General features: G+C 38.1%; 1 protein-coding gene across 2 annotated transcripts in view; it reads right to left on the bottom strand.

Moving 5' to 3' along the window:
* Window positions 1-18,025, bottom strand: part of LOC139278991 (cadherin-5-like) — a 101,519-nt gene that overhangs the window by 4,856 nt on the left and 78,638 nt on the right. For both annotated transcript variants that reach the window (XM_070898291.1, XM_070898292.1), the window contains exon 10: window positions 5,186-5,294. In XM_070898291.1, the coding sequence (XP_070754392.1) occupies window positions 5,186-5,294 (109 nt within the window). The remainder of the gene's footprint in view (window positions 1-5,185; window positions 5,295-18,025) is intronic.

The following is an 18,025-nucleotide window of genomic DNA, read 5'->3' as shown; positions in this document are numbered from 1 at the left end:
GAGGGGGAGGGAGAGGGAGAGTGGGAGGGGGGGAGAGAGAGAGGGGGGGAGGGAGAGAGAGAGAGGGAGAGAGAGGGGGAGGGGGAGGGAGAGGGAGAGGGAGAGAGAGGGGGAGGGAGAGGGGAGAGAGAGGGGGAGGGAGAGAGAGGGAGAGGGGGAGGAGAGGGGAGAGAGAGGGAGAGGGGAGGGAGAGAGGGAGAGGGAGAGGGGGAGAGAGGGGGAGGGGTAGGGAGAGGGGGAGAGGGGGGAGGGAGAGAGGGGGGAGGGGGGGAGAGAGAGAGGGAGAGGGGGAGAGAGAGGGAGAGGGGGAGAGGGGGAGGAGAGAGAGGGAGAGGAGAGAGAGGAGGAGGGGGGCGGGAGAGGGGAGGGAGAGAGAGGAGAGGGAGAGAGAGGGAGAGGGGGAGGGAGGGGGAGAGAGAGAGAGGGAGAGAGAGGAGAGGGGAGAGAGTGAGGAGGGGGGAGGGAGGGAGAGGGGGAGGAGAGAGAGGGAGAGGGGGAGGAGGAGAGGGAGAGGGGGAGAGGGGGAGGGAGAGGGGGAGGGAGGGGGGAGAGTGAGGAAGAAACAACAAGAAACAAAGGATGAACGGGCGGTGCTCCACCATTCTACGACATGGCAACATTTGACCATCTTACAACAAGGCTTCTCTCACCTCTGCGGTGGGGCTGAATTTTCGGCGGTAATGGCGGTGGGGCGGGAACAGTTTGCGCCTCAGTCAGTAACGTTGGGCAGCTGGGCCCTGAGTGTGGGGTGCAGCACTGAGGGAGGCGTTGTACACCTCTCTGGGGCGTTAGGATGGGAAACTCCCAAGCTAAAGAGCCGGGCCGGGAGCGCTCCCAGAGACGCCTGCGAGAGAAAAAAACTCCCAAAACATTCCCAAAACATTGCCCACGGCATAAATCGCCAAAAAATAAAAAATAAGGAACACTCACATTTACCTGAGGACGGCTCTCTCCCTCTCTCTCCCTCTCTCTCCCTCCCCCTCTCTCTCCCCCTCTCTCCCCCTCTCCCTCCCCCTCTCCCTCTCCCTCTCTCTCCCTGTGGGGCGCGCTGAGGGGCGGACGGGTCAGGTGGGAGCCAAAACTCGCGCCGGTGTCGCGACCAGGGGGCGTTGTACGCTGGGCGGTGCTGCTCCGCGCCGCCACAAAACCGTCCCCGAAAAGGCCGCCCGCCAGACCTCACCGCTGCCATTGCCGCTTCTCCAAGGCGAAAAACGGAGCGCAATGGGCTGGAATATCCGCCCCTACACTTTCAATCGCGAAGATTTATCAGAGTGGTTCCAGGGATGAAGGACTTCATAGAAACACACAAACATATAAACATAGAAAGTAGGTGCAGGAGTCGGCCATTCGGCCCTTCGAGCCTGCACCACCATTCAATGAGTTCATGGCTGATCATGCAACTTCAGTACCTCATTCCTGCTTTCTCTCCATAGCCCCTGATCCCTTTAGCCGTATCTAACTCCTTTTTGAATATATTTAGTGAATTGGCCTCAACAACTTTCTGTGGTAGAGAATTCCACAGGTTCACCACTCTCTGGATGAAGAAGTTTCTCCTCATCTCGGTCCTAAATGGCTTGCCCCTTATCCTTAGACTGTGACCCTTGGTTTTGGACTTCCCCAACATCGGGAACATTCTTCCTGCATCTAACCTGCCCAATCCCGTCAGAATTTTATATGTTTCTATGAGATCCCCTCTCATCGTTCTATATTAAATATAAGCCTAGTCGATCCAGTTTTTCTTCATATGCCAGTCCTGTTATCCTGGCAATCAGTCTGGTGAACCTTCGCTGCACTCCCTCAATAACAAGAATGTCCTTCCTCAGATTAGGAGACCAAAATTGAACACAATATTCCAGGTGAGGCCTCACCAAGGCCCTGTACAACTGTAGTAAGACCTCCCTGCTCCTATACTCAAATCCTCTTGCTATGAAGGCCAACATACCATTTGCCTTCTTCACCGCCTGTTGTACCTGTATGCAAACTTTCAATGACTGATGTACCATGACATCCGGGTCTCGTTGCACCTCCTCTTTTACTAATCTGTCACCATTCAGATAATTATCTACCTTCCTGTTTTTGCCACAAAAGTGGATAACCTCACATTTATCCACATTATACTGCATCTGCCATGCATTTGCCCACTCACCTAACCTGTCCAAGTCACCCTGCAGCCTCTTAGCGTCCTCCTCACAGCTCACACTGCCACCCAGCTTAGTGTCATCTGAAATCTTGGAGATATTACATTCAATTCCTTTGTCTAAATCATTATTGTATATTGTAAATAGCTGAACCTTGTGGTACCCCACTAGTCACTGCCTGCCATTCTGAAAAGGACCCGTTTATCCCGACTCTCTGCTTCCTGTCTGCCAACCAGTTCTCTATCCACGTCAGTACATTACCCCCAATACCATGTGCTTTGATTTTGCACACCAATCTCTTGTGTGGGACCTTGTCAAAAGCCTTTTGAAAGTCTAAATACACCACATCCACTGGTTCTCCCTTCAGCTCCGTGGGGAGACTGGAGAAGCTGGGGTTGTTCTCCTTGGAGCAGAGAAGGTTAAGGGGAAGATTTGATCGAGGTGTTCAGAATGATGAGGGGTTTGATAGAGTGAATCAGGAGAAGCTGTTTCCAGGGGCAGGAGGGTGGGTAACCAGAGGGACACAGATTGAAGGTAATTGGCAAAGGAACCAGAGGGGGAGAGGAGGAGAATGTTTTTATGCAACGAGTTGTTGTGATCGGGAACGCGCTGCCTGAAAGGGCGGTGGGAGCAGATTCAATAGTAACTTTCAAACGGGAATTGGATATATATTTGAAAATGAAAAAAATTTGCCGGGCTGTGGGGAAAGAGCGAGAAGTGGGACTGATTGGATCGCTCTTTCACAGAGCCGGCACAGGCTCGATGGGCCCAATGGCCTCCTCCTGTGCTGAGAGATTCTGTGATCTGCTATATGATACTCGCAGTCAGCTGATAATTAGAATATCGGAGTGGCGACCAGTTCGTCAGCAGAGTGCGTGGTGTGGGAGTGAAGATATCATTCAGTGCCTTTTGTGCATCCCATGTATCTTTTAAACATATTCTCCAATAATCTGTTGTAGTAAGAAGAGAACTTATGAACATAAGAAATAGGAGCAGGAGTAGGCCATAGGGCCCCTCGAGCCTGCTCCGCCATTCAATAAGATCATGGCTGATCTGATCTTGGCCTCAACTCCACTTCCCTGCCCGCTCCCCATAACCTTTCGCTCCCTTATTGCTCAAAAATCTGTCTATCTCCACCTTAAATATATTCAATGTCCCAGCATCCACAGCTCTCCAGGGCAGAGAATTCCACAGATTTACAACCCTCTGAGAGAAGAAATTCCTCCTCATTTCCGTTTTAAATGGGCGACCAACTTCTGAAACTATGCCCCCTAGTTCTAGATTCCCCCACGAGGGGAAACATCCTCTCTGCATCCAACCTGTCAAGCCCCCTCAGAATCTTATGCAGCCACAGAGTATTAAAATCTTTTGTTCTGACATACCTTCACATGATCCTGAACAGGTTGGACAAGTTATACAACAACCATCTTGCACCTACAGAGTGTCTTCAATGTGGTGTAACATCCCAAGGTGCTCCAAAGGAGCGATTATCAGACAAACATTAACATCGAGATAAAGAAGGAGATGTAAGGAGGGACAGCTAAAAGCTGGATCAAAGCACCGGTTTTAAGGAGCGTGTTAAGAGAGAAAGAAATAAGGTTCACCAGACTGATTCCTGGGATGAGAGGGCTGTCCGATGAGGAAAAATTGAGTAGAATACTCTTTATAACTTAGAAGAATGAGATCTGATCTCATTCTGAGGGGGATTGACAGGGTAGATGCAGGGAGGATGTTTCCCCCGGGCTGGGGAGTCCAGAACCAGGGGTCACAGTCTCAGGATAAGGGGTCGGCCATTTAGGACTGAGATGAGGAGGAATTTCTTCACTCAGAGGGTGGTGAATCTTTGGAATTCTCTGCCCCAGAGGGCTGTGGAGGCTCAATCTTTGAGTATAGATTTTTGGACTCCAAGGGAATCGAGGGATAGGAGGATTAGGCGGGAAAGTGGAGTTGAGGTCGAAGATAAGCCATGATCTCATTGAATGGCGGAGCAGGCTCGAGGGACTACGTGGCCTACTCCCGCTCCTAATTCTTATGTTCTTATGAATTCCAGAGGTTGGGGCCTAGATGGCCGAATGTGTTCTCTGGTTACTGACCTTTCTGCCAACGGAAACAATTTCTCCTTATTTGCTCTATCAAAACACCTCATGATTTTGAACACCGCTATTAAATCTTCCCTTAACCTTCTCTGCTCTAAGAACAATCCCAGCTTCTCCAGTATCTGTACATAACAAGTCCCTCACCCCTTGAGTGCAATAAGGGACTTGCAATGTCGTAATTTGTACCTTGTGTTATGGGCAGGTCAATGCTAATCTCTGCGGGCAATGCACCTGTACCAGATGTTATTACATAGAATTCCTTTCTCATTACATTAACAAGGGCATTAATCTTCTTAAATTAAATGGGCCAAACCCTTTATTAATATATGGCTCAGAGGACCATATACAGTAGACACCTCAAGTTGCTGGAGAAGTACCACCAGCGCTGTCTCCGCAAGATCCTGCAAATCCCCCGGGAGGACAGACACACGAACATTAGCGTTCTCAATCAGGCCAATCATCGAAGTACTGACCACACTCGACCAGCTCCGCTGGGTGGGTCACATTGTTCGCATGCCCCCGACACGAGACTCCCAAAGCAAGCGCTCTACTCGGAACTCCTACACAGCAAGCGAGCCCCGGGTGGGCAGAGGAAATGTTTCAAGAACACCCTCAAAGCCTCCCTGATAAAGTGCAACATCGCCGAGAGCATGCAGAAACCAAGCGCAGGCAGCGGAAGGAGCGTACTGCAAACCAGTCCCACCCACCCTTTCCCTCAACGACTATCTGTCCCACCTGTGACAGACCGTGGTTCCCATATTGGACTGTTCAGCCACCTGAGAACTCACTTTTAGGGTGGAAGCAAGTCTTTGTCGATTTCGAGGGGCAGCCTATGATGATGAAAATATCATCCAGCTGAATTTAGCTGAATGTGTTCAGCGTGCATTCACTGGTGATACACAGCACCATTCCACAACTTTTCCTTCGCCTTACGCTAATGAATTCACTTACTGCCGTTGTCCTTGATGGAGAAGTTACTGTCCATCTGCGCTATACTGAAGTAGAATCTGACGGCCGGAGTCATTGCATCCAAATCGATAGCAGAGATCACCTGGATTACCTGGAAGAAATTAAAATCGCAAATGGAAGTGTGTTATACCCAATAACACACAGTGTGTTATTATATAATATATACAGGAGTGTTAGACCCAGTAACACACAGTGTGTTATTATATAATATATACTGGAGTGTTACACCCAGTAACATATGGTGTGTTATTATATAATATATACAGAGTGTTATACCCAGTACCACACAGTGTGTTATTATAAAATATATACAGGAGTGTTACACCTAGTAACACACAGTGTGTTATTATATAATATATACAGGAGTGTTATTATATAATATATACAGGAGTGTTACACCCAGTAACACACGGTGTGTTATTATATAATATATACAGAGTGTTACACCCAGTAATACATAGTGTGTTATTATATAATACATACAGGAGTGTTACACCCAGTAACACGGTGTGTTATTATATAATATATACAGAGTGTTATACCCAGTAATACACAGTGTGTTATTATATAATATATACAGGAGTGTTATACACAGTAACACACAGTGTGTTATTATATAATATATACAGGAGTGTTATTATATAATATATACAGGAGTGTTATACCCAGTAATACACAGTGTGTTATTATGTACTATATACAGGAGTGTTATACCCAGTAACACATAGTGTGTTATTATATAATATATACAGAGTGTTATACCCAGTAACACACGGTGTGTTATTATATAATATATACAGAGTGTTATACCCAGTAATACACAGTGTGTTATTGTATAATATATACAGGAGTGTTATTATATAATATATACAGGAGTGTTATACCCAGTAACACACGGTGTGTTATTATATAATATATACAGAGTGTTATACCCAGTAACACACAGTGTGTTATTATAAAATATATACAGGAGTGTTATTATATAATATATACAGGAGTGTTATACCCAGAAACAAACAGTGTGTTATTATATAAAATATACAGAGTGTTATACCCAGTAATACACAGTGTGTTATTATATAATAAATACAGGAGTGTTACACCCAGTAACACACAGTGTGTTATTATATAATATATACAGGAGTGTTATACCCAGTAACACACAGTGTGTTATTATATATATATACAGAGTGTTATACCCAGTAACATATGGTGTGTAATTATATAATATATACAGAGTGTTACACCCAGTAGCACACAGTGTGTTATTATATAATATATACAGAGTGTTATACCCAGTAATACACAGTGTGTTATTATATAATATATACAGGAGTGTTATACCCAGTAACACACGGTGTGTAATTATATAATATATACAGAGTGTTATATCCAGTAATACACAGTGTGTTATTATATAATATATACAGGATTGTTATACCCAGTAACACACGGTGTGTAATTATATAATATATACAGAGTGTTATACCCAGTAACACACAGTGTGTTATTATTTAATATATACAGAGTGTTATACCCAGTAACACACAGTGTATTATTATATAATATATACAGGAGTGTTATTATATAATATATACAGAAGTATTATACCCAGTAACACACGGTGTGTTATTATATAATATATACAGGAGTGTTATTATATAGTATATACAGGAGTGTTACACCCAGTAACACACGGAGTGTTATTATATAATATATACAGAGTGTTACACCCAGTAGCACACAGTGTGTTACTATATAATATATACAAGAGTGTTATTATATAATACATACAGGAGTGTTATATCCAGTAACACACGGTGTGTTATTATTTAATATATACAGGAGTGTTATACCCAGTAACACACAGTGTGTTATTATATAATAAATACAGGAGTGTTATACCCAGTAACACACAGTGTGTTATTATATAATATATATAGAGTGTTATACCCAGTAACACACGGTTAGTTATTATATAATATATACAGCGTGTTATACCCAGTAATACACAGTGTGTTATTATATAATATATACAGGAGTGTTATACCCAGTAACACACAATTTGTTATTACTTAATATATACAGAGTGTTATACCCAGAAACACACGGTGTGTTATTATATAATATATACAGAGTGTTATACCCAGTAATACACAGTGTGTTATTATATGATATAGACAGGAGTGTTGTTATATAATATATACAGGAGTGTTATACCCAGTAACACACGGAGTGTTATTATATAATATATACAGAGTGTTATATCCAGTATTACACAGTGTGTTATTATATAATATATACAGGAGTGTTATACGCAGTAACACACGGTGTGTTATGATATAATATATACAGAGTGTTACACCCAGTAATACACAGTGTGTTATTATTTAATATATACAGAGTGTTACACCCAGTAACACACAGTGTGTTATTATATAATATATACAGGAGTGTTATTATATAATATATACAGAAGTGTTATACCCAGTAACACACGGTGTGTTATTACATAATATATACAGGAGTGTTATTATATAATATATACAGAGTGTTATACCCAGTAATACACGGTGTGTTATCATATAATATATATAGGAGTGTTATACCCAGTAACACACGGTGTGTTATTATATAATATATACAGGAGTGTTATACCCAGTAACACACAGTGTGTTATTATATAATATATACAGGAGTGTTATACCCAGTAACACACATTGTGTTATTATATAATATATACAGGAGTATTATACCCAGTAACACACAGTGTGTTATTATATAATATACACAGAGTGTTATACCCAGTAACACACAGTGTGTTATTATTTAATATATACAGAGTGTTATACCCAGAAACACACGGTGTGTTATTATATAATATATACAGGAGTGTTATACCCAGTAATACACAGTGTGTTATTATGTAATATATACAGGAGTGTTATACCCAGTAATACACAGGGGTATTCAACATTCAGGAAAGATAGAATAAAAGGAAAAGGAGGTGGGGTAGCATTGCTGGTTAAGGAGCAAATTAAGGCAATAGTTCGGAAGGACATTAGCTTGGATGATGTGGAATCTATATGGGTAGAGCAGCAGAATACCAAAGGACAAAAAACGTTAGTGGGCGTTGTGTACAGACCTCCAAACAGTAGTAGTGATGTTGGGGAGGGCATCAAACATGAAATTAGGGGTGCGTGCAATAAAGGTGCAGCAGTTATAATGGGTGACTTTAATATGCACATAGATTGGGTTAACCAAACTGGAAGCAATACGGTAGAGGAGGATTTCCTGGAGTGCATAAGGGATGGTTTTTTAGACCAATATGTCGAGGAACCAACTAGGGGGGAGGCCATCTTAGACTGGGTGTTGTGTAATGAGAGAGGATTAATTAGCAATCTCATTGTGCGAGGCCCCTTGGGGAAGAGTGACCATAATATGGTGGAATTCTGCATTAGGATGGAGAATGAAACAGTTAATTCAGAGACCATGGTCCAGAACTTAAAGAAGGGTAACTTTGAAGGTATGAGGCGTGAATTGGCTAGGATAGATTGGCGAATGATACTGAAGGGGTTGACTGTGGATGGGCAATGGCAGACATTTAGAGACCGCATGGATGAACTACAACAATTGTACATTCCTGTCTGTCGTAAAAATAAAAAAGGGAAGGTGGCTCAACCGTGGCTATCAAGGGAAATCAGGGATAGCATTAAAGCCAAGGAAGTGGCATACAAATTGGCCAGAAATAGCAGAGAACCCGGGGACTGGGAGAAATTTAGAACTCAGCAGAGGAGGACAAAGGGTTTGATTAGGGCAGGGAAAATGGAGTACGAGAAGAAGCTTGCAGGGAACATTAAGACGGATTGCAAAAGTTTCCATAGATATGTAAAGAGAAAAAGGTTAGTAAAGACAAACGTAGGTCCCCTGCAGTCAGAATCAGGGGAAGTCATAACGGGGAACAAAGAAATGGCGGACCAATTGAACAAGTACTTTGGTTCGGTATTCACTGAGGAGGACACAAACAACCTTCCGGATATAAAAGGGGTCGGAGGGTCTAGTAAGGAGGAGGAACTGAGGGAAATCCTTATTAGTCGGGAAATTGTGTTGGGGAAATTGATGGGATTGAAGGCCGATAAATCCCCAGGGCCTGATGGACTGCATCCCAGAGTACTTAAGGAGGTGGCCTTGGAAATAGTGGATGCATTGACAGTCATTTTCCAACATTCCATTGACTCTGGATCAGTTCCTATGGAGTGGAGGGTAGCCAATGTAACCCCACTTTTTAAAAAAGGAGGGAGAGAGAAAACAGGGAATTATAGACCGGTCAGCCTGACATCGGTAGTGGGTAAAATGATGGAATCAATTATTAAGGATGTCATCGCAGTGCATTTTGAAAGAGGTAATATGATAGGTCCAAGTCAGCATGGATTTGTGAAAGGGAAATCATGCTTGACAAATCTTCTGGAATTTTTTGAGGATGTTTCCAGTAGAGTGGACAAGGGAGAACCAGTTGATGTGGTATATTTGGACTTTCAGAAGGCTTTCGACAAGGTCCCACACAAGAGATTGATGTGCAAAGTTAGAGCACATGGGATTGGGGGTAGTGTGCTGACATGGATTGAGAACTGGTTGTCAGACAAGAAGCAAAGAGTAGGAGTAAATGGGGACTTTTCAGAATGGCAGGCAGTGACTAGTGGGGTACCGCAAGGTTCTGTGCTGGGGCCCCAGCTGTTTACACTGTACATTAATGATTTAGACGAGGGGATTAAATGTAGTATCTCCAAATTTGCGGATGACACTAAGTTGGGTGGCAGTGTGAGCTGCAAGGAGGATTCTATGAGGCTGCAGAGCGACTTGGATAGGTTAGGTGAGTGGGCAAATGCATGGCAGATGAAGTATAATGTGGATAAATGTGAGGTTATCCACTTTGGTGGTAAAAACAGAGAGACAGACTATTATCTGAATGGTGACAGATTAGGAAAAGGGCAGGCGCAAAGAGACCTGGGTGTCATGGTACATCAGTCATTGAAGGTTGGCATGCAGGTACAGCAGGCGGTTAAGAAAGCAAATGGCATGTTGGCCTTCATAGCGAGGGGATTTGAGTACAAGGGCAGGGAGGTGTTGCTACAATTGTACAGGGCCTTGGTGAGGCCACACCTGGAGTATTGTGTACAGTTTTGGTCTCCTAACCTGAGGAAGGACATTCTTGCTATTGAGGGAGTGCAGCGAAGGTTCACCAGACTGATTCCCGGGATGGCGGGACTGACCTATCAAGAAAGACTGGATCAACTGGGCTTGTATTCACTGGAGTTCAGAAGAATGAGAGGGGACCTCATAGAAACGTTTAAAATTCTGACGGGGTTAGACAGGTTAGATGCAGGAAGAATGTTCCCAATGTTGGGGAAGTCCAGAACCAGGGGACACAGTCTAAGGATAAGGGGGAAGCCATTTAGGACCGAGATGAGGAGGAATTTCTTCACCCAGAGAGTGGTGAACCTGTGGAATTCTCTACCACAGAAAGTTGTTGAGGCCAATTCACTAAATATATTCAAAAAGGAGTTAGATGAAGTCCTTACTACTAGGGGAATCAAGGGGTATGGTGAGAAAGCAGGAATGGGGTACTGAGGTTGCATGTTCAGCCATGAACTCATTGAATGGCGGTGCAGGCCAGAAGGGCCGAATGGCCTACTCCTGCACCTATTTTCTATGTTTCTATGTTTCTATGTGTTATTATATAATATATACAGGAGTGTTATACCCAGTAACACATAGTGTGTTATTATATAATATATACAGAGTGTTATACCCAGTAACACAAGGTGTGTTATTATATAATATATACAGAGTGTTATACCCAGTAACACACAGTGTGTTATTATAAAATATATACAGGAGTGTTATTATATAATATATACAGGAGTGTTATACCCAGTAACACACAGTGTGTTATTATATAATATATACAGAGTGTTATACCCAGTAACACACAGTGTGTTATTATATAATATATACAGGAGTGTTATTATATAATATATACAGGAGTGTTATACCCAGTAACACACAGTGCGTTATTATATAATAAATACAGGAGTGTTATACCCAGTAACACACAGTGTGTTATTATATAATATATACAGAGTGTTACACCCAGTAGCACACAGTGTGTTATTATATAATATATACAGGAGTGTTATTATATAATACATACAGGAGTGTTATACCCAGTAACACATGGTGTGTTATTATATAATATATACAGGAGTGTTATATCCAGTAACACACGGTGTGTTATTATTTAATATATACAGAGTGTTACACCCAGTAGCACACAGTGTGTTATTATATAATATATATAGAGTGTTATACCCAGTAATACACGATGTGTAATTATATAATATATAAAGAGTGTTACACCCAGTAGCACACAGTGTGTTATTATATAATATATATAGAGTGTTATACCCAGTAATACACGGTGTGTTATTATATAATATATACAGAGTGTTATACCCAGTAATACACAGTGTGTTATTATATAATATATACAGGAGTGTTATACCCAGTAAAACACGGTGTGTAATTATATAATATATACAGAGTGTTATATCCAGTAATACACAGTGTGTTATTATATAATATATACAGGAGTGTTATACCCAGTAACACACGGTGTGTAATTATATAATATATACAGAGTGTTATACCCAGTAACACACAGTGTGTTATTATTTAATATATACAGAGTGTTATACCCAGTAACACACGGTGTGTTATTATATAATATATACAGGAGTGTTATTATATAATATATACAGAAGTATTATACCCAGTAACACACGGTGTGTTATTATATAATATATACAGGAGTGTTATTATATAGTATATACAGGAGTGTTACACCCAGTAACACACGGTGTGTTATTATATAATATATACAGAGTGTTACACCCAGTAGCACACAGTGTGTTACTATATAATATATACAGGAGTGTTATTATATAATACATACAGGAGTGTTATACCCAGTAACACATGGTGTGTTATTATATAATATATACAGGAGTGTTATTATATAATATATACAGAAGTATTATACCCAGTAACACACGGTGTGTTATTATATAATATATACAGGAGTGTTATTATATAGCATATACAGGAGTGTTACACCCAGTAACACACGGTGTGTTATTATATTAAATATACAGAGTGTTATACCCAGTAACACACAGTGTGTTATTATATAATATATACAGAGTGTTACACCCAGTAGCACACAGTGTGTTATTACATAATATATAAAGGAGTGTTATTATACAATATATACAGAGTGTTATACCCAGTAATACACGGTGTGTTATTATATAATATATACAGGAGTGTTATACCCATTAACACACGGTGTGTTATTATTTAATATATACAGGAGTGTTATACCCAGCAACACACAGTGTGTTATTATATAATATATACAGGAGTGTTATACCCAGTAACACACATTGTGTTATTATATAATATATACAGGAGTATTATACCCAGTAACACACAGTGTGTTATTATTTAATATATACAGAGTGTTATACCCAGAAACACACGGTGTGTTATTATATAATATATACAGAGTGTTATACCCAGTAATACACAGTGTGTTATTTTATAATATATACAGGAGTGTTATACCCAGTGACACACAGTGTGTTATTATATAATATATACAGGAGTGTTATACCCAGTAATACACAGTGTGTTATTATGTAATATATACAGCAGTGTTATACCCAGTAATACACAGTGTGTTATTATATAATATATACAGAGTGTTATACCCAGTAACACACAGTGTGTTATTATATAATATATACAGAGTGTTACACCCAGTAACACACGGTGTGTTATTATATAATATATACAGGAGTGTTGTTATATAATACATACAGGAGTGTTATACCCAGTAACACATGGTGTGTTATTATATAATATATACAGGAGTGTTATATCCAGTAACACACGGTGTGTTATTATTTAATATATACAGGAGTGTTATACCCAGTAACACACAGTGTGTTATTATATAATAAATACAGGAGTGTTATACCCAGTAACACAGGGTGTGTTATTATATAATATATACAGGAGTGTTATACCCAGTAACACACAGTGTGTTATTATATAATATATATAGAGTGTTATACCCAGTAACACACGGTTAGTTATTATATAATATATACAGAGTGTTATACCCAGTAATACACAGTGTGTTATTATATAATATATACAGGAGTGTTATACCCAGTAACACACAGTGTGTTATTATTTAATATATACAGAGTGTTATACCCAGAAACACACGGTGTGTTATTATATAATATATACAGAGTGTTATACCCAGTAATACACAGTGTGTTATTATATAATACATACAGGAGTGTTACACCCAGTAACACACGGTGTGTTATTATATAATATATACAGAGTGTTATACCCAGTAATACACAGTGTGTTATTATATAATATATACAGGAGTGTTATACCCAGTAACACACGGTGTGTAATTATATAATATATACAGAGTGTTATACCCAGTAACACACGGTGTGCTATTATATAATATATACAGGAGTGTTATTATATAATATATACAGAAGTATTATACCCAGTAACACACGGTGTGTTATTATATAATATATACAGGAGTGTTATTATATAGTATATACAGGAGTGTTACACCCAGTAACACACGGTGTGTTATTATATAATATATACAGAGTGTTACACCCAGTAGCACACAGTGTGTTACTATATAATATATACAAGAGTGTTATTATATAATACATACAGGAGTGTTATACCCAGTAACACATGGTGTGTTATTATATAATATATACAGGAGTGTTATTATATAATATATACAGAAGTATTATACCCAGTAACACACGGTGTGTTATTATATAATATATACAGGAGTGTTATTATATAGTATATACAGGAGTGTTACACCCAGTAACACACGGTGTGTTATTATATAATATATACAGAGTGTTACACCCAGTAGCACACAGTGTGTTACTATATAATATATACAGGAGTGTTATTATATAATACATACAGGAGTGTTATACCCAGTAACACATGGTGTGTTATTATATAATATATACAGGAGTGTTATATCCAGCAATACAGGGTGTGTTATTATATAATATATACAGGAGTGTTATACCCAGTAACACACGGTGTGTTATTATTTAATATATACAGAGTGTTACACCCAGTAACACACAGTGTGTTATTATATAATATATACAGGAGTGTTATTATATAATATATACAGAAGTGTTATACCCAGTAACACATGGTGTGTTATTACATAATATATACAGGAGTGTTATTATACAATATATACAGAGTGTTATACCCAGTAACACACGGTGTGTTATTATTTAATATATACAGGAGTGTTATACCCAGCAACACACAGTGTGTTATTATATAATATATACAGGAGTGTTATACCCTGTAACACACATTGTGTTATTATATAATATATACAGGAGTATTATACCCAGTAACACACAGTGTGTTATTATTTAATATATACAGAGTGTTATACCCAGAAACACACGGTGTGTTATTATATAATATATACAGAGTGTTATACCCAGTAATACACAGTGTGTTATTTTATAATATATACAGGAGTGTTATACCCAGTGACACACAGTGTGTTATTATATAATATATACAGGAGTGTTATACCCAGTAATATACAGTGTGTTATTATGTAATATATACAGCAGTGTTATACCCAGTAATACACAGTGTGTTATTATATAATATATACAGAGTGTTATACCCAGTAACACACAGTGTGTTATTATTTAATATATACAGAGTGTTATACCCTGTAACACACGGTGTGTTATTATATAATATATACAGGAGTGTTATTAAATAATATATACAGAAGTATTATACCCAGTAACACACGGTGTGTTATTATATAATATATACAGGAGTGTTATTATATAGTATATACAAGAGTGTTACACCCAGTAACACACGGTGTGTTATTATATAATATATACAGAGTGTTATACCCAGTAACACACAGTGTGTTATTATATAATATATACAGAGTGTTACACCTAGTAGCACACAGTGTGTTACCATATAATATATACAGGAGTGTTATTATATAATACATACAGGAGTGTTATACCCAGTAACACATGGTGTGTTATTATATAATATATACAGGAGTGTTATATCCAGTAACACACGGTGTGTTATTATTTAATATATACAGGAGTGTTATACCCAGTAACACACAGTGTGTTATTATATAATAAATACAGGAGTGTTATACCCAGTAACACAGGGTGTGTTATTATATAATATATACAGGAGTGTTATACCCAGTAACACACAGTGTGTTATTATATAATATATATAGAGTGTTATACCCAGTAACACACGGTTAGTTATTATATAATATATACAGAGTGTTATACCCAGTAATACACAGTGTGTTATTATATAATATATACAGAGTGTTATACCCAGAAGCACACGGTGTGTTATTATATAATATATACAGAGTGTTATACCCAGTAATACACTGTGTGTTATTTTATAATATATACAGAGTGTTATACCCAGTAATACAGTGTGTTATTATATAATATATACAGGAGTGTTATTATATAATATATACAGGAGTGTTATACCCAGTAACACACGGTGTGTTATTATATAATATATACAGAGTGTTATATCAAGTATTACACAGTGTGTTATTATATAATATATACAGGAGTGTTATACCCAGTAACACACGGTGTGTTATGATATAATATATACAGAGTGTTACACCCAGTAATACACAGTGTGTTATTATTTAATATATACAGAGTGTTACACCCAGTAACACACAGTGTGTTATTATATAATATATACAGGAGTGTTATTATATAATATATACAGAAGTGTTATACCCAGTAACACACGGTGTGTTATTACATAATATATACAGGAGTGTTATTATACAATATATACAGAGTGTTATACCCAGTAATACACGGTGTGTTTTATATAATATATACAGGAGTGTTATACCCAGTAACACACGGTGTGTTATTATATAATATACACAGAGTGTTATACCCAGTAACACACAGTGTGTTATTATTTAATATATACAGAGTGTTATACCCAGAAACACACGGTGTGTTATTATATAATATATACAGAGTGTTATACCCAGTAATACACAGTGTGTTATTTTATAATATATACAGGAGTGTTATACCCAGTAACACACAGTGTGTTATTATATAATATATACAGGAGTGTTATACCCAGTAATACACAGTGTGTTATTATATAATATATACAGAGTGTTATACCCAGTAACACACAGTGTGTTATTATTTAATATATACAGAGTGTTATACCCAGTAACACATGGTGTGTTATTATATAATATATACAGGAGTGTTATTATATAATATATACAGAAGTATTATACCCAGTAACACACGGTGTGTTATTATATAATATATACAGGAGTGTTATTATATAGTATATACAGGAGTGTTACACCCAGTAACACACGGTGTGTTATTATATAATATATACAGAGTGTTATACCCAGTAATACACGGTGTGTTATTATATAATATATACAGAGTGTTACACCCAGTAGCACACAGTGTGTTACTGTATAATATATACAGGAGTGTTGTTATATAATACATACAGGAGTGTTATACCCAGTAACACATGGTGTGTTATTATATAATATATACAGGAGTGTTATATCCAGTAACACACGGTGTGTTATTATTTAATATATACAGGAGTGTTATACCCAGTAACACACAGTGTGTTATTATATAATAAATACAGGAGTGTTATACCCAGTAACACAGGGTGTGTTATTATATAATATATACAGGAGTGTTATACCCAGTAACACACAGTGTGTTATTATATAATATATATAGAGTGTTATACCCAGTAACACACGGTTAGTTATTATATAATATATACAGAGTGTTATACCCAGTAATACACAGTGTGTTATTATATAATATATACAGGAGTGTTATACCCAGTAACACACAGTGTGTTATTATTTAATATATACAGAGTGTTATACCCAGAAACACACGGTGTGTTATTATATAATATATACAGAGTGTTATACCCAGTAATACACTGTGTGTTATTTTATAATATATACAGAGTGTTATACCCAGTAATACACAGTGTGTTATTATATAATATATACAGGAGTGTTATTATACAATATATACAGGAGTGTTATACCCAGTAACACACGGTGTGTTATTATATAATATATACAGAGTGTTATATCAAGTATTACACAGTGTGTTATTATATAATATATACAGGAGTATTATACCCAGTAACACACAGTGTGTTATTATATAATATACACAGAATGTTATACCCAGTAACACACAGTGTGTTATTATAAAATATATATAGGAGTGTTATTATATAATATATACAGGAGTGTTATACCCAGTAACACACAGTGTGTTATTATATAATATATACAGAGTGTTATACCCAGTAATACACAGTGTGTTATTATATAATAAATACAGGAGTGTTATACCCAGTAACACACAGTGTGTTATTATATAATATATACAGGAGTGTTATACCCAGTAACACACAGTGTGTTATTATATAATGTATACAGAGTGTTGCAACCAGTAGCACACAGTGTGTTATTATATAATATATATAGAGTGTTATACCCAGTAATACACAGTGTGTTATTATATAATA

The sequence above is a fragment of the Pristiophorus japonicus genome, chromosome 13, assembly GCF_044704955.1.
Source record: "Pristiophorus japonicus isolate sPriJap1 chromosome 13, sPriJap1.hap1, whole genome shotgun sequence".
Taxonomy (NCBI): Eukaryota; Metazoa; Chordata; class Chondrichthyes; family Pristiophoridae; genus Pristiophorus; species Pristiophorus japonicus.
This window is presented reverse-complemented; position numbering and strand designations above follow the sequence as displayed.